The sequence below is a fragment of the Dromaius novaehollandiae genome, chromosome 1, assembly GCF_036370855.1.
Source record: "Dromaius novaehollandiae isolate bDroNov1 chromosome 1, bDroNov1.hap1, whole genome shotgun sequence".
NCBI lineage: Eukaryota > Metazoa > Chordata > Aves > Casuariiformes > Dromaiidae > Dromaius > Dromaius novaehollandiae.
In genome coordinates this window covers 46361378-46386051 of record NC_088098.1, presented here as the reverse complement: position 1 = coordinate 46386051, position 24674 = coordinate 46361378, and the positions used below count along the sequence as shown (strand labels likewise).

At 37.1% G+C, this 24674-nt stretch overlaps 1 protein-coding gene across 4 annotated transcripts in view; it reads left to right on the top strand.

Annotated features, from left to right (window-relative positions):
* Nucleotides 1-24674, top strand: part of EEA1 (early endosome antigen 1) — a 78060-nt gene that overhangs the window by 40567 nt on the left and 12819 nt on the right. For all 4 annotated transcript variants that reach the window (XR_010388777.1, XM_064510203.1, XM_064510202.1 and 1 more), the window contains 13 exons: nucleotides 2130-2468; nucleotides 7596-7745; nucleotides 8776-8895; nucleotides 9121-9324; nucleotides 9939-10139; nucleotides 10725-10838; nucleotides 12061-12216; nucleotides 14182-14321; nucleotides 14962-15292; nucleotides 16826-16927; nucleotides 18412-18606; nucleotides 19071-19253; nucleotides 24370-24555. Coding sequence is in view for 3 of the 4 variants with exons in the window: in XM_064510203.1 (XP_064366273.1) it covers nucleotides 2130-2468; nucleotides 7596-7745; nucleotides 8776-8895; nucleotides 9121-9324; nucleotides 9939-10139; nucleotides 10725-10838; nucleotides 12061-12216; nucleotides 14182-14321; nucleotides 14962-15292; nucleotides 16826-16927; nucleotides 18412-18606; nucleotides 19071-19253; nucleotides 24370-24555 (2421 nt within the window). In the remaining variant the exon portion in view is untranslated. The remainder of the gene's footprint in view (nucleotides 1-2129; nucleotides 2469-7595; nucleotides 7746-8775; nucleotides 8896-9120; nucleotides 9325-9938; nucleotides 10140-10724; nucleotides 10839-12060; nucleotides 12217-14181; nucleotides 14322-14961; nucleotides 15293-16825; nucleotides 16928-18411; nucleotides 18607-19070; nucleotides 19254-24369; nucleotides 24556-24674) is intronic.

Sequence of the window (24674 nt, the reverse complement as noted above, 5' to 3'; positions counted from 1 at the left end):
TGAAATGGGAATTACAACTTTATTTTAGATTGCAAGGGTGAAATTTACTGTAAAAGCACTGGGAGCCTTCAGGGGGGTAAAGGTGACACCTGACATTGGTCTATTCTTTATGTGATTTATTCCTGCATTTTATATATACACATGTGAAAAAACTTTTGTATGCCTATAACAGCAAAACATGCTTTATTTTTCAAGAAACATTTCAAAATATGCTATTTCAGGGCCAGAATTCAATGGCCAAACTTCACTCTTGAGCCAGAATTATTTGCCAAGTTATATGCTCTAGAAAGTACATATTTTAATGGATGCTTAAGACTTATTCAAGAATTAATTATATTTGTTCTTATATGGGTAGCTAGATTCCTAGAGTTGCCATTTGCAAATGTGCTTCTTTTCAAACCTCCCTTTTTCTAGAGATTCTTCAGTTCATTGATTGTTATAAACCATACACAGACACTTGTTTCACGTTAGTGGTAAAATATAGTCGTCATCTGCTGAAATCTGTAAAGAACAAAAGGTCAGTTCAACTTATTTGAATAATTTTACAGTTTTTTCTTCTAGCAAAATAGATTTCATCCCTGGGTACTACGAGGAAGTATCCTTTTAAGATGCTCAGCATAGCTAGAATTACAGCTCTTACTGTCTTCTCTAGGAGTCTTGTTGTTCCAAACCTGCAGAACTGTCTGATGTTTTGATACATACGTTTCGATACTGAGCATCCATGTTTTTCAACCTGCCATCTGTAGAAGTGTTTTGGTTTTTTTTTTTAATATATATAACTGAAAGGGTCACTGGAGGATATAGTAGCCACTGGGGGACGAACTGTAGGAGTATTTAAAAGATAAGCATAGTAACGCTCCACTGAGATAAGTATCAATAAGATATACAGCAAGAAATGGGACCTGATTTCAAGAAGCTAGAAAGAATGACCTGAATTGGACGATGACCAGGGCCTCCTGGCAGCTGTATTTCTGTGTTTAAAGAACTGCCCCTGGAAAATTGAAATGGTCTTCATAGCATTTTTATCCTGCTTGGAGGTCTCTGAAATTCAGCTTGATGCCTCAACTAACCTTGGGGGAAAACGTAAACTTTCTTAAACAACATTTTGTCCATTAAGATATTTTATTTCTATTTCAGTATAATTTTGATTAGTTCGTGAAATTTAATAACAGCATTATGTGATAGCTGAAAATCATCTGTAAAGAAATTTCTTCCATTTTTTTGTCTAGGTGTGTAAAATTGATAGTAAGATATTTTCTTGCAATATTTGATGTTAATACAGTAAGAGAAATCTGAGACTCAAGGAAATTTATGCCTTTCCTTTAAGGAATCATGATTTTTGGTGTTTTCATGCTCAAAACAACCACTGAACTGATTTATACAGGAAATCAGATGGTATGAATTAAAGTATAAAAATATTTTCTTGTAAATTGAAGGTTAGATCATGAGTCTTTCATTTTGTGATTTATCAACATCACAGAAGTGATTCATTTTTGCAGATTCTCTTCCATAATTCTCAGCCATAATTTGGATAGCAGATCATGCAGGAAGTATGGCAAACTATGGCAAAATTAGGATACTTTTGAAAATGAGCCAGCTGGATGACTGCATGGAATTAGACAGGAATTAAATCATACATGTTATTGTTTAGGGAATTTTAGGAAGGACAGTGATACTTTAAACCATTTTCTGTGTGTTAAAATCTCAAATTACTATTTCCCTTTTTCCCCCAATACACATGCAATAGCCTAGAATCTGAACTTGCAGGGTAATCAAATTAGACTTCAAGATATGGGAAGAGTGTATGTAGTTTTCTGACTTCTGCTTTGGCATAAGCAAAATAAAAACTTAAAGAAGAATTGGCAGAAGTAGAGACAAAGTACCAGCAAGTGGCTTATGAGACTGTGAAGAACAGTATTTTCAGCTGAAACTGTGTGTTACCTGGGCTCCAGAATTAACATCTGTAATATGAAGTAGAAATCAATATTTCTTTTAATGCAGTTTTGGAGAGACTACTCGTGAGAGAGTCCTTCACTATTTTGGATTGGCACTTGAGAAGAAATTTGAGTAATACATTGAACAGATCTAAGCAGAATTGCAATTAAATTGCTGTGTAACTCCCTTTGTAGAGTCTGACAGAGAAGCTGCTGAAGAAAGAACTGGATTACACCCAGCTAGAGGAAAGACACAATGAAGTATCTGTGAGTAAAAAGAACGTGCAGGCAAGCTTTCATCAGAAGGACCTGGACTGCCAACAGCTTCAGGCGAAGCTGTCTGCATCTGAAGCATCAATGCAGAGATTACAGACAGAGCTAGGTGAGAAGGCAGAAGCAAACCAAAAACTTAAAGAAGAATTGTCAGAAGTAGAGACTAAGTACCAGCATCTCAAGGCAGAATGCAAACAGCTCCAGCAGCAGAGGGAGGAAAAAGAACAGCATGGCCTGCAACTCCAGAGTGAGCTCAGTCAGGTGAGGTTCCTCAATTTTACATCTGTTTAATTTTTTTTTCTCTCTCTTTCTCTGTGCTTTTCCCTGCAAGAGCACTTCTTTATTGAAGGGGAGTGTACAAATAGCTAATTGGTATTTAAATAAATATAAGGCAATCTTCCCAACTCTGCAGAAAATGAAATATAATCACATCATCTCATTACAGAAGTAAAAAAAAGGACATGTAGAAAGAAGAGGCTGTGATAAAAGAGCGCAGAAGCTCATTGGGATCTGTATATTGTTATACATGAATCCTTTTAATAGGCCCGAACCCTTATTGGTGCAAATAGGTATAGTTGTACCCACTTTGACACAATCACACTTGGTGAGATCTAGAATTCCAACCACCTTCCACATTTTCATTTCCGGAAATGCTAATGCTCTTTAATATCTGCATCTATCTATCTGTATCTATCTATCTGTAGTATAGCTTTTTCTGAAAGGGATACTACTCTTACTAATTCTATGCTAACCTGGAACTGTTCTGTCAAACAGTCTTTATACAGACAGCTTTCACTTTATGAAGATTAATGTTTAATCAGCCTACATAAGCTTTGTAGCTTGTTTCCTGTGTTCTGAGAATTTGTGATTTACATTTTTTGTGTGTGCGAATAAATAAGCCTTTAACTGATATGAGACTTGTTTCTTGTCCACCTTCCTTCTCATGCATAACTGTTTTGTTAAATGAACTCTTCCTTCATCTCGCAGTTTTTCACCTCCCCTTCTTTTGTTGATGTATTTCCAGAAATAAATAGAGTGTTGTCAAATGACAGTGCAACCCAGAATACTGAGTGTCTGTGACAAATATGGTAATAGACAACTCATCCTCAACTGCTTAAAATTTTTGGAGGGCCTTCACCAACAAGAAGTCGGCAAGGTTAATATTCTGGTTCAGCAGGGTAGCTGAAGCCCTAAATAGTTGAGGATATGAAAAAGCAAGTTCAGGCAGAGTATGAGAAGTAGTTTCATTCCTAGCAGTAATCTCATTACTCCATAGGAAATTTAAAGGAGGTGAAAACCCTCTCATTTTGCCTTAGATCTGAATATGCTTGCCTTCCTTTAAAACTGAATAGTGAATAGAGAATTCTGAATATGAAAAGCAGGATTAATATGTCTTAATATTGCTTCCCTTGCATCTCTCCCCAAACATATTCTGTTTATGTTACTTATTGCTATTAGTACACAGAGAACATATTGTCCTCCAGCAGTTCACATGTTGTTCTCCTGTTGAGTACAATGAGTTACAGAAGTAGGATTATCATTTAACATTGATCAACTTGACTTTTAAGGCTAGTTGAACTCTGTTTTTTCTGACATCTTGGGGAGTAATATGTGAGACTGGAGAAATGTTTGTGCATGAGGAATCATGTCTAGTTCTAAAACAGAAAAAAAATCTGATTTCTGTTAGTATGATGTGCTTTACTAATCTTTTGCTGCAAGTTTATCATTTGAAAGTGAGTGTGTCTCAATTTTGAACCCCTTGTCAAAGTCTGAAATAGATTATGTTGCAAGCTATGCATTGGAAGAATTGTGGGTTGGCAGAACTTTATGTATGTGTGTATGTATTAGACCTCCAAAATATCTTTCCCTCTCTCATCAGTCTTCTTAGAGGAAAAAGAAAAAAGTTATTTTAGTTATCTGCTCAGGAATCCTCATTTGGTAAAACTGCCTCAATCTGCCTAGGCAACAATTATGCAGGTTTCTGAAGCACAGCCAACATGCTCATGTGAAATCTGGCTTCAGATTTGGAGGGCGTTTTCAGGAAGGTTTTTTAGGGTGGGAAGATGAAGAGGAGGGTGTGTGAGTCATGCATTGCTGCATGAGTTCCTAGAAAAGGAAATGCAAAAGTTTCCAGTGATACCTTTGGGAAGGAATTTAGTCTAAGCAAGAAAACCTGCACAAACTGCTGGCTCTCTGGTTGCATTTTAGAATTGTATTGTAAAAGAGTAGTGGATAAAAGATACAAAACCCTTCACATACGGAGTAAAATTAAAAAAGTGAAACCAAGCAAAAACTTCGCTTCCTATTTCTCCTTCCAACCAAGTGTTCAGTTACTGTTGTCATGAAAAGACAAAATTTCTCATACTTGTTCATTTAATACTTTTATGCAACTATCAGTTTATGGAGATATTTCAATAGCTCATGTTGACATAGTGAATTGCTGTTTTTATGAAGGTGCAGAGCAAACTTATAAGTAATCTTGCAAGCTTACTGTCTTAAGTAATGATAAGAAAGCTGATCCAGTAGCTTTAAGGAATGCAAATTTGTATTTTGCTTCCACTCTGAGGAATAGGAAGACGTGAGATGAAGATTCTTCTGGAAGAACTAAATAATTTTTCAGTGATATGTGTACCTCTGTGGACTGGTTAAGTTTGTATAAATCAGAATTTAGGGTGACCGAAGGAAGTGATCTTCATGATGGAACTACAGAAGGAAGTTTCAGTGACCAGTGTTGGTTCTAGGACCAGGAGTATAGGGAAGAGGGTAACACGTTGCAATACACGCACGCACACACACACACACACACCCCTTCAGTCTTGAAGAAATGTTAGCTCCCAATAAATACTGTTATTGTTGAGAAACTTTACACCTACTTGATTGTAACTTTTAAAATCTAAATATATATTTTTCTATATATCTAGAAGCTCTAATATTGGTATTCTGTAATATATGTTAATCGTAGATTGTATGGTTTTGTTGACTTAAAGTCCATCTTAATGTCCTTCAAAAAATACTTTAGATCCCCATGAATGTCACTGGACACACATTATGTGCTTTGCTTTTGTAAATGTATTTTTTGTGAAACTAAAGCAGAATATGGTATAACATATGTGTTTTGCCTAAGAGTATTTCACAGGAAAAAAAGATAGTCAGACTTTACAGATAGCCTAATAAATTTTTATAAGTGATCTGTTAGAGATTATCAATTAATGGTTATTGGCTGTAATTTTTTGTGGAGATCAGTAGGTTTATAACTTTGCATATTACCATGGCCAGTAACAATGTAAAACATGCAATGGTTTCCGTTACTTAATGTGTTTAGAAAGCCTGCTAAGTTATTGACCCCTTACAAAATATTTATTAGTGTATCTGTAATAAAAGTGACATTTGAAAATGTTATGTTTGTTGATTTCCACCTTCCCAAATATTCTCTCCCAGTTTCAGCCAAACCGTGAATTCTGTAGTTGTCTCTTGTTGCACCCTTTATTCATTAGAATTTTTTTCTCAGCTCTTGTTCATGTTTTTAGTGAGAAAGTATTAATGATTTAGTAGTTACTGCAGGGGAAAAAACCCAGATGTTCTTGCTTAATGGCATAGTCTCTTCCCGCTCCATGTCCTCCCTCTTTTTCTACCACTGCACAGTTAATGGTTAGTATCTCAGCCACATGCAGAACAACTTCTCATTCACAGTGTATGTGGTTGTGGACATGTAAAGGAATAATTCAGCCTGGTTTCCTAAGGAAATAAGGCAGAGAGACATTTGTTTCCCTGTTCCCGTCTGCTGCAACTTTTGCATTGTTTGATAACTTCAGCCAATTGTAGCAGACAGTCAAAAAGTCTTCAACATTAGGTCCTTCAACATTAGGTTTTTGTGGAAATAGGCAGCTGGATAAAAGAGAGAGACTCACATCCATGTGTCCCCCCACCCGGTCACACACATGCTCCCGGGGGACAAGATTTGGTGTTATCAACAGCACGGTTCCTTTTTCAGTCCTGCTAGTCAGCCAGCTGGTGTGCATATATGGCCAGCCAGTCAACACATGGATAGCTTGCAGTGAGCAACAAGATCATACTGCATTTTGCCTAGATAGTACTAGGAATTTGAGGAAACTGTGGAAGAGGCTTAGGAGTATCACAGAGAGGACCTGAAGGTACAAGGTGAATGATTTCAAGGTCACAGGCATAAATCCGTAGGATTTCTGTTCCAAGCTTTATTATGTATCAAGCTTCATAAATTCTGATACCTGTAGAAAGTTCTTGCTGTGCTGTAAGGTCTTATTCAGTCCCTGTGTTTGCATTAACTTGAAAGTTCATGTGTGTATGCTTCCATTTGTTAATGTAGAAGTAAGCAATAGGTAACTCCAAACTTATAGTGACAGTTTCAGAGGGAAGAAAAGCTGACTTTATAGAGTTTTTTTTTTTTTTTTAAATAACTGAATTGTAAAATCTCATCCATGCACTTAGAAGATAGCACATCATTGCTTTTGATGCCTGAAAAACTTCTAAGGAAGGCTTTTGTCCAGCTAGAAGAGCGCACCACCCTACTTACCCTCTGCTGGTAGAAGGTGCTGGTGCATAAGCCACCAAAGTTACTGTGCACCCTCTAGAGAGAGTTCATATATTTGTCTCTTCTGCAGGGATGCCATTAATGTACCTACAGCAAGCTAAAAATAACACTCTTACTAGCCTAGCAATGCAGAACATCGTACTGGTGGAGCTAGTGGAGCTGGTAAGGGCATGTGTAGGGAACGGCGATCGGAAGATCTCGCGATGGCACGGAAAGAGGAAGGAAGAGGAAGGATATGACGTAGAGATAGCAGTATGCTTGTAGGTATATAAGCAAATACATGCGTACAATAAACGCCATTTGCAGCATCCTCATATTGGTGTCAGTGCTCATTGGCCCGGAGGCTGGGGGAGCCTCCGTGCCGTCTCAGGCGAACGGGAGATTGTCGCATCAGAAGGCGACAGGCATGGTATTTGGGCCACTGCATCTGCAGGACTGAGGGTGCGCTCTCATGCTCTGTATAAGATGGTATTGTTCTAAGCACTGCTATTTTACGTGATATTCCTTATGTTTTTGGAAGGATTGCCCTATTTGTCTTTCTGTTAAATCTCTATAATCATACTGAAGAGCTTCTGTAGATAAACGAGGATGTTTCTGGGTTGTTCTTACCTACTTTTTTGAATATTTGTTCATGCTTATGCAGTTTTGTTTAACGTGATTTGTGTCTCTGAGGTATGTTGTATACATAAAGAATTCCTGAATTTGTGTAGTTTTATTCTTGGTGATAAAAATTCACGACAAACATTTTATAATTCACATCATATGTCTGAAATACAGTGTTGTTGGCTAAAGAATGACCGATAAAACATGTTTTTTTGCAGTTGCACAATAAACTTCTAGAGACAGAGCGCCAGCTAGGGGAAGCACATGGTCGACTTAAGGAACAGAGACAACTCTCTAGTGAAAAACTGATGGACAAAGAACAGCACGTGGCTGATCTGCAATTAAAACTTTCTCGTGCTGAAGAGCAGGTAGGTTTTTTATGCAGACTCTACTTTTTAGTGGTTCTGATAGTAGCCTGTATATACATTTGTTGTGATGTTGAGGTTTATAAAGTTTGTCCTTACAGGAATTTCATTTGACTAATACTGTTAAAATCTGGCAAAATTCGAAAAACCTGCCTAAATGCCACTTGCATTGCAGGTTTTATAAGGCTAAAGAACTTACTCTTTGCTCACCTGATGCATGTGTGTTCTTGGTGCATTACAGATGAATAAAAGATTCCTCGCACTTAAGACCTATAAGATCTAAGGATCTTATAACGAAAAAAGACTTCAGTGCACCTAAGCCAATATGAGCGAAATTTTGTGTGTAGATATTCTTGTGAGATAAAGCCCCGTGTGCAAGAAAAAAGTGAATGTGGCACAAAAGTTGGTCATTCATAGTTAATAAAATGTAGGGTGGAAGGGTAGAAAACACTTGTTTTACTAATTGTTAATTGTCAAGTTTTTATTTATTTTAATGAACATCTTGTATATGTTGCTGGTTTACTGCTACCTCTATGGGAATTGGCCAAATATCTGAGTGGTATGTTTTCAAAGCTTTAAACCTTTTCTATAGCTAATTTGCAAAGCCTTGACCAGTATTACTTGCACAAAATGCAATAAAAGGGGAGAGACTGCTAATCCAAAGTTGCTACTAGAATTTCTAATAATAATAATAATGATAATTTTGCTTTAAGGATATCTATATTATCACTCATGTTATATCTTAACAGCTCTTGGAAAAAAAATCCTAAAATTCTTTTACCTGTTAGATAGAGTTTTGAGAACTAAAAATACATATGTCTGATACTGCTTTTATAGTATCTCGCTTGTGATATAGAATCTCACCTATTAATATAATAAGAATGCTTTGGTTAGATTTTGATTCTTTAACTAGCATCACACTTATTTTTATATCAATTTTCAAATACTCATGCTTAGTTTAGAATCTTTTAGCACTAGAATAAACATTAAATGCTATTGAAAATTTGAATGGCTTTTTTTTTTTTTTTTAAAGCTAAAGGAAAAAGTGGCAAATTCCACTGAATTACAGCATCAGTTAGATAAAGCAAAACAGCAGCACCAGGAACAGCAGACACTTCAGCAAAACACTACAGCAAAACTACGAGAAGCCCAGGTAACTTAGTTATTATGTATCCTCATGTAAATGTGTATTTCAGCAGCTTGTTATTTTCGGTGCATTACTTGGTAGAAGTGACTTGCATGATTTTACAGTAGTTTCAATAAATTAATAAATATAAAGCAGAATATACCGTGTTTAATACATTTATCCAACGTTTTATGCATTAGGAATAACTTCTAAGGTCCATATAACTAAGGAAGCTATTATGCGATTTTCTAGAATGATTTGGAGCAAGTACTACGACAAATTGGAGATAAGGACCAAAAAATTCAAAATCTTGAGGCCTTGCTTCAAAAGAGTAAGGAAAACATCTCCTTGCTAGAAAAGGAAAGAGAGGACTTATATGCAAAAATTCAAGCTGGTGAAGGAGAAACTGCAGTTCTTAACCAGCTACAAGAGAAAAATCATGCATTGCAAATACAGGTAAGAACTCAGAGACCTGCTTTCTTTCTCTTATTCTCTTTATTGCATCTTATTTCCTTAGTTTGTGTCTAATTAGATATAGCATTAATTTTTTCTATACTCTGCTATTTCTTTGATGCTTCTAAAGTATCTTGCTGTAAATTTCGCAGGATTTGTGTTTTGATGACTTATTTGCTATCAACAAAGAGGAAAAAATTCCTAGCTGTTTCCTATGCTATGTACATGTGATAGTAATATATGTGCCTAATAGATATATTTTGCATGTATATATGTTTGTTTCTGTTATTTGAGAAAGAAGTTTAATTCCTGCCTTAAACACCAAAATTCCATTCAACCTGCATCTCATGCCTCTCTAATACCTTGGTTTTGTTGCAGTAAAGCCAAATTGGCCAATCCCTTTTGCTTTCATTTTGAACTGGTAACCTGTTTAAGCTTTGGTATTGTGCAAAGCGTAGCTTTATTGTGATAGGTCAGAAAGAAAAATGTAATAGTTGATTAGTGTCGGGACTCAAAAGGCATGACAAGACACCCCAGAAATTCAAAAGATACATGACTTGTCTGGACATAAAGTTCTTGTCTTCTCTTAATTACCTCCTTTTTTTTTTTATCTGCAGGTAACTCAGCTGACTGAGAAGCTGAAGAATCAATCAGAAAGTCATAAACAAGCCCAAGAGAATTTGCATGAGCAAGTGCAAGAGCAAAAGGCACATCTAAGAGCTGCTCAAGACCGTGTGCTCTCACTGGAATCAAACATCACTGAACTAAATAGCCAGCTGAATGAAAGCAAAGAGAAAGTATCACAACTTGATATACAGGTAACTGAGCTTTGTACTGTCTGGTCATGAAAAACACTGCATGTGGGAACAAATAGTAAAAAAATAGAAAAATAGTAAACAGCAGTAGCCCACAACCTCTGAATATTGCCTCTACTCACCAACACTATTCATACCTGCTTTCTAAATGTTGCTTGTTGGGTTTTTCAGAGGGGAAGAGGGGCACAAGGTAGAAACTGAGAAAGATGGCACACAGCATATTTTTGGTTTTTTATTAATCTTCTGCTTTAAATAACTTTGGAGGGCCTCGAATGTGCATGTTGTTTAACGTCTGTGGATGCAATGGGTTTATCCCATTGTTCCTTGTTTGTAGATGAAAATATTTTTCTGGGCTAGAAGGTGAGTGGGACCGGGTTTTGTAGCTCAAAATAAAAATTAGCTGTGCACTCTCATATCCTGGTATTTTTTTCCTGTTTCCTAAAGCATGAAGATTTGTTTTTTTCTTTTTATAATCTAGCACATGAAAACAACAGGTGGTTACTCTTAAACTTACTGATTAGTATAAAAATGAATTAAGATCAGCTGCAGTAAAATAGACATTTTAGCCAAGTACAAATTTTCTTTCAGGTAAAAGCAAAGACTGAACTGCTACTTTCAGCAGAGGCGTCAAAAGCTGCTCAGAGAGCAGATCTTCAGAATCATCTGGACACTGCGCAACATGCACTGCAGGATAAACAACAGGTATTATAAACTCAATGCTTCTAGGTTACCTAAAAAACCAAACAAGCAAGCAAAATCCCTTAAAAAACCCTAAGATTAGTCTATTTGCAAACTTAATAAGCATACATGAATTTGCATTTGGAAATCATCATTTAGCACATTTTAACTACATGATATGTCTTTGATTCTTTTTTGCTGCTATCTGGACCAGACAGATTCTGCAGTGTAAAGAATTTTGAATCCACTCCTTGTTGCAGAATTAGGGTTCAGAATCTAAGCTGTCATATCAGGATATAATTTTATTCTAAACTGTATGTTATGGATAAAAGTTTGTAGAATGCACTGAGTGTAAGTGAAAACTCTTAACTTGAAGACTCAAATAAATTCAAAATGAGATGCTTTTATTCTGAAATAACTGTGTGTGTGCAAACTGACACAGAAACCAGAAGAGTCTTGTTAAAACTGCCAGTTTGTGTGCGTGCTTTAACCCTAGTGAAGCACTCTACTAGGTGCTGAGCTGAATATTTGCATTGTTAAAATCAGTGCTACTGTCATCTTGGTGGAAATATCCAGCAGGTCTGAACTTAACACCATTTTTCACGTTGGAATGTAACTGCTATAAATAGCAAAAGACTTCTTTTTCTGCAACTATTTTATGACTTAATAATTAATTAAACCAATTTGCTTGGAGTACAAGGGGCTTTGATGCAGTTGTCACCTTAGTGGTTGCTAGCTGAATGTGTTTATTTCTCTTGAGGAAATTACGTTGTTTTATGTTGAACCAAATGCTTTGAAATCATCTTGGGTATGTGGAGATTTGACTGTTCCCATGGTATTGGCTTTCCTGTTTAGTAATGCTTGATTTCATGAAGACAGCAAAATTTTTCCCTAAGGTTTTTTAGTGTTACTTTCCAATTATTGCTGTATTAGCTTCAGGATCTTACACGTTTGCTATAACAAACTTCTCTTCCATTTATAACTTGAAAGAAATTTGTTAAGATGTAGCCCACAGTGTGAAATTTGAGAGGCGTATTGAGGCTTTAAAAGAAGTTTTGTCAGCTTATATTTGTGAATGTGTTTGTTTTCCACTCACTTTCCTTGCTCTGAGAATAAAAAAGAAGCATTATTTTCCTTTTAATTTGAACACATTAGATCATTTAAAGCCTATATTATTCTGAGGATATTAGTCATTTTGGGAAGATATTTAAAAACTAACAACAGTCTCATTTGTATTTTACCTCAGGAGTTAAATAAGGTCAGCGTTCAGTTGGATCAGGTTACAGCTAAGCTGAATGACAAGCAGGAATACTGTGCTCAGCTGGAAGCCAATATCAAAGAGTACAAAGAGCAACATCTTAATTTAGAACAGAAAACTGAAGAGCTAGAGGGACAGCTTAAGGTTTGTATTGAACACAGAATCTGAGCTTACTGAAACTAATGTTCTCCACTGTTTGGTAGTACTTGATAAAAGCTATGCTCAAATTATAGGGGGAGGGATTATATCAATACCACTTCTGTAAGTTATTTTTCTTTTTCACAAGTGTTTCCATTTAATCCTCTTCTCTTCTTCCATGCTAGCATATTACACTAAGAGGACAGGCTTAGGAAATTGCCCCTATAACATCATTTCCCTGTATGTGTACTTCTACCAACCTCTATGCTACTGGCGAGTATTACAAGAGGAAGCATTAATACTTCCTGAAATCAGAGCCTTCGTGGTTCGAGCTTATATACTTTAAATATAATGCCAGGGAATATGTATTAACATCAATTAAGTCAAGTTAACATGACCTGTCAGTTTTAATTTATTTCTAAAACCTTTCAATAGACTTTTCTATGGAATCTTTTTAATCATGCTTTTATGCAAGAGAAATATTTTTCATCCAACTTGACCTTAAGTTTTCCGTTCTGATTCTGGAATTAGTTTCTCTATGATAGTGTACATAATAATGGCAGTTTTGCAGAATCTGTTGATGTTCTGAGATGCTAATATTCTCAGTTAAGGATATTAATTTGTATTAATGCTTCAGTATTTTTCAATTTGGACTTTAATCTTCAGCATTCTTGATCTTCAAAATTCACAATACATAAAACCGTATGATACAGAGATCTTAGCAATGCAGAATTGGTTTTGCAGTGTTTTGCGTTATGAGGGAGATAAGAAATCTTCGTGCCTCAAGAGTGAGTTGAGTGTTTTTCTTACCTCATGTAATCTGTAGTAGGGAAGCAATGTTTTCTCCCCATATGAAGCTTTAAATACAACACCATTAAAAAATAAAGCAGTTATACATTTGCATTAGTAGCAGTTATTTTGTGCTTTCATCTCTTTCTTATTTGCACAGTGTTTTTCCTGCCCGCTCTTCATTCCTGTGTTTATTATTTTCATCCTTCTGCTAGAGTTTTGCAAGTAACCAGCAAACATGAGTGCTTAGGAGAATTGCACTGTTTGTCTGCACGAGACTTCTGCGAGGTCACTGGGAGCTGAAGTGTGAAACTGAGCAGGGTTGTTGATACTGTCAACAAGAATGCAGTTCTGTGTCAAAACCGTGGTGTCATCACCATTCTTTGCTGTTATTCCAGCTGAATGCATGGTATTTAAAACAAAAGAACAAACAAACGAACGAACAAACAAAAAGCCCTCAGGTGTTCTCTGGGAGAAACTTGTGTGTTTCGTTTTATGGCCATTGCATGGCAGCCGAAGTGCATATAGAACAGCCAGTATGATGAAGAGTCTAAGCAGTGCCCATTTGCTGAAGACTCCTGTGTTCTTTAATATCCCATATAAGTGAGCAAGTACCTTTCTAAAAACAGAAAAAGATATTGCAGGCATTTATAGAATTCCTTTACAGCTGTAGTTCATGTCTTCCTTTTTTTGTTTTATTATAAAGAATGGTGAAGTTCTTGGGGTATGTAGATCAGCAGTCCTCATTTGAAGCTGTTGAAACTATATTGGCCTACTCTGTGGCAACTGAGAATCTAGTCCCAAAGCTGAGCACTGGCTATGGCTTTTTTGTATAGGTATTTGGGATAGGGTTTTTAAAGATTTCTCCATTTTTTATTTATTACTTAGCAATTAAAATGACTGCTTGGCATTTAATTTAAGGATGATTTCAGAATGTTTTATCAACATAGTTCGCTTCTGGGGGAGCAATAGAATCGCAGAAACTAAATAATGAAAGGCAAGTAGCAAACTTAGTGAAGTAGGTAGACAGTGTTTGAAAACTGTTACTGCTCTCTACAGCAAAGGCTTCTCCCATAGGCTTACAAAGACTTCTCCTCGTAAACTGGGTGACTTCCGTTTTCTATTGTTTTTGTGTTGTTGGTTGTGTTATGATATCTCTGGCTTTTTATTTTCCTTTCTCAGAAATTTGAAGCTGACATTCTTGATACTAAAGCAAGCAAAGAACAAGCTCTTCAGGAGTTGCAGCAGCAGCGACAGCAGTGTACAGAATTAGGCCTCCGAACAGCAGAACTGAGTAAACAACTTGAAGCAGAAAGAGAAATGTATGCGTTTCCTGTTTGATAGTACTTTTCAGAGAAAGTCAGAATTAAAACTAAGCTAGAATGTTTGGACTAGAATTGAAATGTTCTTCACTCTTATGATTTCTTAAAACTGTAGATAAAGTCATCTGTCTCCAGGACCAGTCTTCCTTCTGCTAGGGGAACTGAGTTATATTCCACCTGCTTTCTTGCACTTTATCTGGCACATAGGTACCAGACTCCATCTGCCCCATCCTCTCACATGAATCACTGACTGCTGGGATTTAATATGCACATCTTCAGTTTATTCACTGTTTAGGTTTTCAGCTAAATATCTAAACAATTTTATATGCTCAGGTCCATCTCTAAATATCTTTAGTTTTGTAACTTTCGAAGACTAATTTGCAATTTATGTATAAGAAGGGGTAGTTTCTGTTCATAATAGTTGAGGAAGAAAAATGCATCTCAGAATAGTCTTTAGAATTTCTGGTATGTCTTCACTGGAGAGATAAGATGTTGAGATGTTCTGGGTGAAAAAGGTATGCTTTGAATCAGTTGTACAGTTAATATGTTAAATAATAGCGACATTTAATCATACAAAAGAACCTATGAAGAAGAATTTTTAAAATATTTTGTTTTCCTCTGTTGTGCTTTGTATTTCCAGGGTGTCTAGTGCTAAACTGGAGTTACAGAAGAAATCTGAGGCCCTTGAACAAGCAAAAAAGCAAATTTCAAAGCAAGAGGAAGAAAAGACCAGCCTCAAACAAGATCTTGAGAAATCAAATCAAGATACAAGTAAACAGCTCAAGGAATTAGATTGTAAAATGCAAGCAGCAACATCAGAGCTCCAACAAATGAAATTAGAGAAGGATACTCTATTAAAGGACCTTACGGTTACCAAAGAAAAGCTCTCAAAAAGTTCTGAATCCTTTAGAAAAAGAAAGGAAGAATTAGAAAAGGAAATACAAAAAGGAAAAACAGCTGTGGCAGAAATGGTTAGTTATTTCTTTCATTAGACATAAGTCTGGGGTATTTACACTCTGATAAGATGACTTTGCTTTCTGTCTGGAAACTCCTAGCACTGTACATATGATGATGCTTGCATGGAAATTAATTGCCTTAAGAAAAAACAATCTGTATTTTTTTTGTTGTTCATACATGCATTCTAACTTAGATTTTTGTTTAGGTGTTTTTAGTACTAAACAAGAGTTCATACCAGAGAATGAGATCTCTGTTTCTCCTCTGCAAACCTTTAGTGTGGTGAAGAAGACAAAAGAGAGATGAGTGGTGAAACTGTTTGGCAGGAAATGTCCCCTTTTAAAAGTACATCAGCCTTGTAAAGCAAAACAAAACATAGGCATAAACCTTTGCTAAAGTGCCACCATGTTGAAGAAAGCATTGTTTTTCTGTGACCATTTTAGTTTCCTTTCTAGAATCTTTTATGTAGAACGTTCCTGTGCACTTGCCTAGACAAAGTGGAAGGCTGCTTACTGCAGTTAGCATAACAGTATCTCTCCTTTGGGGAGATGACTGGCTTAAAGTATTTTAACTAGAATTACCTGAGTTTCAGAGAGGTCTCACAGTGGTGTATAGCAACATGGGTAGCATAGTGGGTATAGCAATGAATGCTTGACTAGAGCCATCTGTTATAGTAATAAGAATGAACTCTTAGTAGGTTTAAAATACACTTTTTTTCTTCCTCTTTTGCTATGGAAGTAATATGACTGAGTACCGTTCAAATATATTTTATAAATTTCTTATACAAGTTTTCTTATACCTCTGTGTCAGACATTGTCAGGGTATTTTTCTCATTCCCTTCCTGCCTTACGTCAGACCATTTCCCAGAACCCATGCAAAGCTCTTTTATTCTGCTCTAAAAAATATTCTGCTCCTAGTTAAAAATAGTATTTTTCCTTTACTCCTTCACCTTTTTAAGATAAACCTTTTTGTTTGCTTTACTTAAGTATTTAAACAGCAGTAACTATGTTTCTTCTAAAAACTTGTAGGATATTCTCCCCAATTTAGACTTGAAGATAGGAGTCCAGATTCTGCTTCTAATTCTGTAGTCAGTTAGAGGCTCAGCATTGACTTAAGTGTGTAGGATTTGGGTTTAGAATGTAGTTGGATTTGCATACATGTCCTGCAAATGTACTTGCCCGTGAGTTTTAGAACTTCAAGAAATTTGGGATCCTGAGGAGAAGAATGAGCCTATTGCTTCCCATGAGAAAAAGGGCTGCCATGCTTTAGTATACTATGCTTTAGTGTACGGTTGCATTTGTTAAGCAGAGGATATCAGCTGTGCTTAGATGCCTTTCTGAACTGGGGCCTTGTCAGGTGGCCTCGGTCAGTGAGACTTTCTATTTACTACTGCTAAACTTTTGAGAAGTTTTTGACTGAAAATATGCCTGCAACTAAATTTCGCTGAAAAAGAAAGCATTCTTTTTCAAGGCTTCATAGCTCCAGTGAAAATACTGGTACCTGGTCTTAGAAGCTTGCAGAAATATTTGCTCATGTCATTTGTTCTTTAGGAAAAATCTTGCCAAGAAGTAAAACACCAGCTCCAGGTACAAACAGAGTCTGTAGCTAAGGAAAGGAATGAACTGAAAAACTCACTGGAAAAGAAGGAGGGGGTAAGCTGTCTACTTCGTGGCTAAATCTAGAAACCAATAATAATAAATGTTTAGTGTTTTCATTTCATTCTTGCATGCTGGGATTGATGAAGGTGAAAGAAGTTGCAGTTCTCAAACTATAATCCACTTGGGATACCGAAATATGGTGATGCTAAAGATTTTCTCCATGTTAATATGGAATTTTAAAATACAAGTTTTATACCTACCTTTCTGTGCTCTGAACACTATAGTGCATAGTTTCAGCCCTTCTCAGTTCTTTTTTCATAAGTGAAATAGTTACTTTTGCATTAGCATGTCATCATTTTGTTTTATGCTTCAGTCTTTGAGCAATAGAAGTTGGTATTTCATATCCTTAGACCTGTTTCAGGCTCAGGCATCACTATGTCATGTAATCAGTATGTTCTCTGTGTGATTGACAGGAAATGTGCAGATATCCTTGATGGATTTTGTTGCTTTTGCAAACTTTTCTTTTTATAGCCTGTGACTACATAAGGGTAAAATGAACTTCTATTCTGAAGACTGAGCTTTCAGTCTGAAGAATCATGTGGTCCATCTGGTAGCCTGAAGACCAAATCCACTTTATGAATTTCTTTACATAAACTGTCACCTTTTCCCTAAAGGAAGCAGGAAAAACATATGTGCAGTAGACATAGTTTGATGGACTGTGATGGACTGCTACTGCTTGACAGAGGGTTTGGGGTTGTGCGAGTTTAATAGTAATTGCTGAAACACGGACCTTCCCTCAGTGATGACTGCTGCTATTCCACTGACTCCTCTTCCGTTCTGGCAGAAGCACTATGGTGCTTTGTGGCAAGTGCAGGAAGATGAGTATGGTTGCTGCTGCTGCAGGTTGCAGGAGACCAGAGGCCACTGCTGGTTGGGGAAAAATTGCCTGCTTTTAATTTTGAGTGTTGAGAAAAACCTGGAGTTGCTGTAAGGGCAGGAGATTGGGGGTAAGGAATGATCTTCATATGGAAGTGTGCCGTAGGAGCTTATAAAAAGCTAAATCTAATTGCCAGAGTTTGGACCACCTCATTCTGAAGCAGAAAGCAACAGCAGTGGCATTGTGGGATGGTCTAGTTCTGTGACTGCAGGAAATGAGAATAGCATACCTGGAAACTGCTGCAAATACTCTGCAGCTTTTTGTGAAAATATAGGAATGGCTGTACTGGATCACAGGAAGGGTATAGCCTGGTGTCTTGTCTCTGGCAGAGGAAAATAGAGGAAGTAGCATAGGACATGCCTGTCAGGTTACCAGGGGATACATCTAGCAGTCTTTTGGGGCAGGATTTCCTGAACCTTAAGGTTTAATAGCTCTGACTGTTTTGGTTTTTTTTTTTTCTCCTGTGAATTTGTCTGCTTGCTTTTTGAATTCTGTAAATTGTCATCCACGCAGTTCAATGGGCTATTTCATGTACTACAAGCATGTACAAATATGATTTAAGTTAAAATTATATGCAGTTATTTAATACTTTTGAATATAGATTTCTAAGCAATTGTCGATAGAACTTGATTCAGCACGAGTGCAAGTAGTGGAAGTTCAGGGTCTTCTGAAAGAGAAAGAAAAAAGTGAGCAGCATCTCCAGGGAAAGCTGAGAGAACTGAAGGAATCCTTTGAACAGAAGAAAAGGCATAGTGAAACACTGCAAGCTGAATTAAAAACTGCCCTTTTAGAAAAGGTAAGGCTGGCCTTTCTCTTTTAACAAAATCAATGTGAATTTCTCTCATTAATGCTGCTGCTTTTATGTCATTATCTGTGTGATAAACAGCTGTTTGTTACAGCTTTTTTGGAAATGATAAGGTCAGGATGTGGAATTAAGGTCTTCAGATGATACTAGAGGTTGAAAAACAACAACAATAATAAAGTAACCATACCCAGTCTATGGAAAGTGCAGGGCTTGAAACATTATTTCAATTTTTGATGTGTTTCAGTTAGTCTTTTGACATGAATTAAATTATTTGTTGTTAAATAAGTTACAAACTATTACTGTAATATAGATGATCAGATTACTGACTTGCTGTTTCATATGTGGAAAAGCTGACTTCTCATTTCATTTTGCAGTAGGAATGCAGTTTAGCGAAATGATTGTGCTTACTTTACTATCTGTAATTTTAACTGACACTTCCTATACTTATGTTTCAGGCAGAGCTGGAGAATAAACTACAACAGCAGACAATTTTGTCAGCACAGGAGCTTAAAGCAGAGAAAGGAAAACTAGCAGACTTACAGAAGACCCATGAAAAACATCAGGAAAGCATGGAAAAACTTCAGCTGGACCTTTATGGGAAAGAGTCTGAGCTGCTGGCAACCAGACAAGACCTTAAGGTACTTAATCATTTTAATGTCATGTGTGACTTAATGGATCTGTTTATATCCATTTTGAAGACAAAGAAACAGTGCAAGCACTGTATGAAGAAAAAGCTCTTCTGCTATATATAGAATTTTGTGTTGTCCTATCCCTTCCCCTGGGACAAAGGACATAGTGAAATTAATTTAAATGCCAAGTGTATTTGTCAGTGTACCTAAACCACCTTTCCACTTCTGCATCAGTGATCTGAGTTGTGGGAGCAAAGTGAAAGATGATTTGTTTTCATGTTCTTTTAAAAGTCCTTTTTTAATGTTACTTTTTCTTGTTATATCTTCTAGCTCTCAACCAATTGAAATAGCATAGCTTATTAGGGCTGGCTAGTCTCTGCCGACATGTCAGTAATCACTTTCTTCTAGATGGTTTAACTAGAATTTTGACTGTCAATTTCTTCGCATGCCTCTGCCTCTTCTGCTTCTTCCTGGCTGTTTCTAGACCATCAGAGATGTCAAACTAATAGAAACAGTTCTTTTAGGGACCTGGCTGGAATACAGATTTTCTAAATGTAGTCCTTGAAGTTTTTGCCATTTGTAAGCAGAATTCATCTGATTTGGTATTAGGATGCAATGCCTTCAAAAAGTCTAGGTATTGCTGGGAATGGAGTCAGTCAGTAAAGGCTTTTTCTCTCCTTCATGTCGGTGCTGACCCAATGCTCCACTTAGTCCCAGGACATACTGCACTGCAGAGAGGCAAAGGCAAGTCTGGCAAGATGTGTAGTTTTGGCTCTTTACACTTAGGATGAATCCCACTCCAGCTTTGTCCGTGTCTGTCTGACTGCATTTCTTTAGGCTCTTCTGAAGTTTATGGAGAGAAACAGGTACTTCCAGAGGACAGGTCATCTAATCCATTTTAGATGTTGGCTTCATTAGCTGTAAAGGGAGCCTTTGGTGACTGCTAAGATTTAACAGCTTACTCGCACCTGTCCTGGTATAGGCCTTTCAGTCTCACCCTTGAAATCATTAAAGTTCTTGTGGTCCTTTAAGATGGGCCATGTGAACTGTGGAGTCCTAGCCAAACTCCAGGTTTGGGGTTATTTTAAGCTAAAGAAAAATAGATCCTTTACATACAGGTCATAGGAGCTTTATTAATAAAACTCCTCCTCTATAGCATTAGAGAGTTTGCAGCAAAATGTGGCAGGTAACAAAAGCTTTATTTCCGGTGCTCTCAGCTGAATCCCTGTACAGCGGGCATGAAGAACTTTGGCATACTTAACAAGCAAAGGTGATTTGAAAATACTCTTTCTTATGGTTTGTTACTAAAACACACTAACCTCTTTTGTGAGTTAATTTCTCTTAGTGCATTTAGATCAACACTTGGTAATAGAATAACCTGTAAAAGCATTGGATTTGCTCAGTAACTGGGCATTTTGGTATAAATTTCATTTAAGTGAAGCCTTAGGGGACTTACCAAATCAAGGTGGATTTAAGCCAAAGCTGCAAATTCTGGATCAAGTTTGGAACAGAAGCTGTTGGGTGGGCTGGGAAAGGGATTCAGATTGATCGTAATCGTATTAGTAGGCATTTATAGAAGTTTTTGAAACTTGTACGTGATCTTGCTTGTCTTCTACTGTCAGGACTTCTAGTAGAAGTATAAAGTCTCTGCAAAGCTGGGTTGAGGCAGCGTCCTTTCAAGCCCAGTATTGTCTAGGACAAGCATGGCTAGGCAATAATGTGAGAGGTTATCAATGCTAGGTTGTCTTTAATAATAAAAACTACAAGGGAAAACAAACATTCTCACATAGTGTAGCACCCTGATACTAGGCCAGTTTTTAGACGTGGAGAGAGATCATAAAAGGCAGTAGACACATGGGTGATAAGAATAGGGTAGTGGGTACGGTTTCTAGGACTGGATAGCATGAGTTGGACTGTACTGAGAGCACCATCTGCTGGCTCGTAGTTGGAATATCACTGCTAGGCTGGTTGGCAGTCTGACCTTCTCAGGCTATGGGAAATGGGACTGATGTATGATTAAAAAGTGAGTAATGCTACAGTGAAGTTTTGCAGTTGGAGATGCAGCCTTCCACAAGAGCTGGCCTTGCAGCAGGCAGCTGCTCCCTGGGGCTCCATCAGCACGGTTGAAGAATTAAAGACGCCATTAAAATCATAGTTTCTGGTTTATTAGCAGAAGGTACTAGTTAGGTAACTTTAGCCAGCCACAAATTATAAAGTGAGTACATAGTTATAATTTTAGGGATACTGCTTTCTACAGATTTACTTTGGTTTAAATATTGTACCTTGTATAGCCCTCCCCAAAAATCATGTTGAGATACAACTGTGAGAACTCCATTTCAGCCAAAGGTAGCCTGTTTCCAGTATGAACAGAAAGGCAGTAGTATTAACCAAACTTGTAGATTTTCGTCTGTGTCAATAGAAAAAAAGAAATTGGGAAGGATTTGAGTGAAAGGTACAGTTTTTAGTATATATTGTGGAATTCATTGTTTTATGAAAAGGCAATTTTTGTACACAAGAGTTGATGAAAATGCAGAACTGTTATTTTTGCCTTGATTTTGAGTTAGCACGTACATACTTCACGTGCATCCTGCTCTCCTGAGCTCTGCCAGATGTCCTTCAGTCTTGGCATTTGTCCTGGATTCCTCTGTGTTCTCGAAACAATGTCTCTCCGCCTTTGATATTGGCCTCACAGTCAGCGTACCTTCAGCGGATGTTCTGGGAGAGTATTCATGCTGCCAAACCTCAGGCCTCTTAAGTCAGGAGCCTAGATTCCCTACCGTCAGTCTAATACTTGAAGGATAGAGAGATCAGGTTAGCATCTGTGAGTACTTCCATATCTCTCCTTATGGACTTTGTGGGGCAACCAGGCTAAAATACTGATTTATACATCTCAGTTGGGTGGAATAAATCCAAATCTTAGCACCAGCTAGTTCGGCTGTTGGTACCTGTTGTTTGTGCTGCAGCAGCCCAAGTTGTACTGAATCTGACTGTGATTTTTTTTTTATGCTCTACCAGTCAAACTAACATCTGTTTTTATTTACAAAAGTGAGTGCAGATTGGCCTCTTCTGTTCTGTCTGTTTTTCTTAAATTCTGTTTGTTTGTCATCTTAAAAAGCAATCTGATGACGAGGAGTATCTTGGTGGGTGAACACCTATCATATTCTGGGAGCAATGGTAAAACTCAGTAATAATTGAGCAAAATAAATGGCATCAGATGTTATGACAGGTGATTTTATGTTAAGGATGAAAATTCCTTAGCAGTCCAGACAAATCACACTGAACAAACTGAATTAGTCTCATGGAGACAGCCAGCAACAAGAATGGTTTGAATGTTTACCCATGTGCCACAAGATTTTTGTTCGTTTTCAAAGGGTGCTGTGAGAGACCTTTGGGCTAAGCAGAAAGAAAGGAGTAGATAGATAAAAGGTGGATTTACTGTTTAAAATTATATTGAATTGCTTCCCAGTTGAGGTAGGAAGCATCATTATTAATCACATCATAAAAATTCCAAGTTCCATGTATTGAAAACTACTGAATTGTACCAGATGCTTATGCATAATACGATACAGAGTTCACTGAATACTGACTGCCCTTGTATGACTGTTTATGTTATCTTAGTCTAGGCATAGGCATGATTAGCTATGCAGTCCACTGAAGACACTTTGGGGAGGGTGAAGGAATATCCTGTAGGTAAGGTTTTTAGCTTGGGTCTCACTGTCCACTTCACAGACAAGTTTTTATCACGCTATGCTAAGAAACTGGATGTAACTACATTGCTTCTACAAGAAACTGATTTGAAGAAAGGCTGTGTCTTCATCAGGCTTCTTTCTAAAACTGCAAAGCTGGGACTTCCCATGAGGATGTTTAATGGTGATGCTACTCTTCTCATCCTTTCTCACTGCTAGGAAAATAATGGTACTCCACTGCCTATGGTGTGGTGGGAAGGGCTTCTTTATTTTGTTTTCTGGAAGATCCACCCTGCTTCAAGCTTGAAACTGCAAAAGCACCTTCTATTTTGCTTTAAGAGTTTCTGAGTTACGCTCAGAAAGTGAGAGGAGTGACAGCTTCCAGAAAAGTGATTAGTTTATCTGTAAAGAATTTAAATCCTTACTGGTGCATCTTGAGGACACTTTTAGTGAACTGGCATTTTGTTGCTAATAACACCTCAAATTCTGTATTCTAGCATGAAATATTACCATAAAAAATCAGGATTTTGGAGGGGTGGAGGGTGAGGTTGGCATTTTTCCTTCTCTTTCATGCTTTTGAAAGAAGATGCTTCTAAATAGAACTAGCCCTTGCCTGAGGCTTAAAAACAAACAAACTAACTTCCAGAACTATATAAATTAAAAGGAACCACAAAGTTTGACTTTGCTCTAAGCAAACAGAGTGAGTCTTGGGTGCAAGCTTCAGTTTTGTTGCTTGAGTTTTGCCATCTGTTGTGGAGAGGTATATCCAAATTCTTTTTCTAAGTAATGGCGACAGCTGCGTGTCAGTTAAAACAGTCCGTAGCAGATTTTGAATGAAAGTTTAAACTGTGTGTTTGAAACGCTGATGCGGATGAGACTGTGAAGCCTTTTGTCCGGATAGTAGCATTTCTTAGGTTGTATGTTTCACTTCAGGATTTTAAAAAATGTCATCATTGTTCTAGTTCTAGCTCTGTTAAGTAACTGGTCAATAAAAAGTCACTGAGTGACTTTTGAAATCTCCATGCTATAGCTTCACTGTTTATTAAGTAACATCTCTCTAGAGTTATAACACAGTTGATTTCTCCAGAGAATAAAATATACTTGTGTAAGCAAGTTCATTCTCTTTTACTTAGACAGTCTTTCTTCTTTCTCTCCTTGCCCTGCCTTTTTATATATCTATGTATTCTGTCTGTGAAAGAATGTAGAACTGGAATATGTACATTCCAAAAGCTATTGCTCCTGGGAGTCTTACTGAGGAAGTTTTTTTTTTTAATGTAACTTAGGAATTTCTCTAACTTGACTCTGACAAAATTTGAAGCTGTGTGTTGCACATTAGATAATGTTTTTCCCTGTGGATACATAGAAAATATTTAAATGGCTATGGAGTACCTGAAGCTCTTGTACTGACAGATGATTTGCAGAGTTGTCTTTATGATTAGTCCACAGAAGAAAAACTTGCTCTGGCTCAAGAAGAATTAGTTTCAAACAGAAATCGAATTGCTAGCAATAACCAGCAGATTCAGGAACTTAAGAAAGCGAAGTCTATGCTGGAACAGGATGCATCAAAGAAGGAGCAACAGCTGGGTGAGAAGACCAAAATGTTACAGGATCTTCAGAATGACAGGGTAAATATCTGTCTTTTGAAATCTTCACACACACATACACCCCCACTTAATTAATTCCTGATACATCTCTAGAAGTGTTTTTGGCACACAGCACTGATGTTACATATATCTGAGGCAAT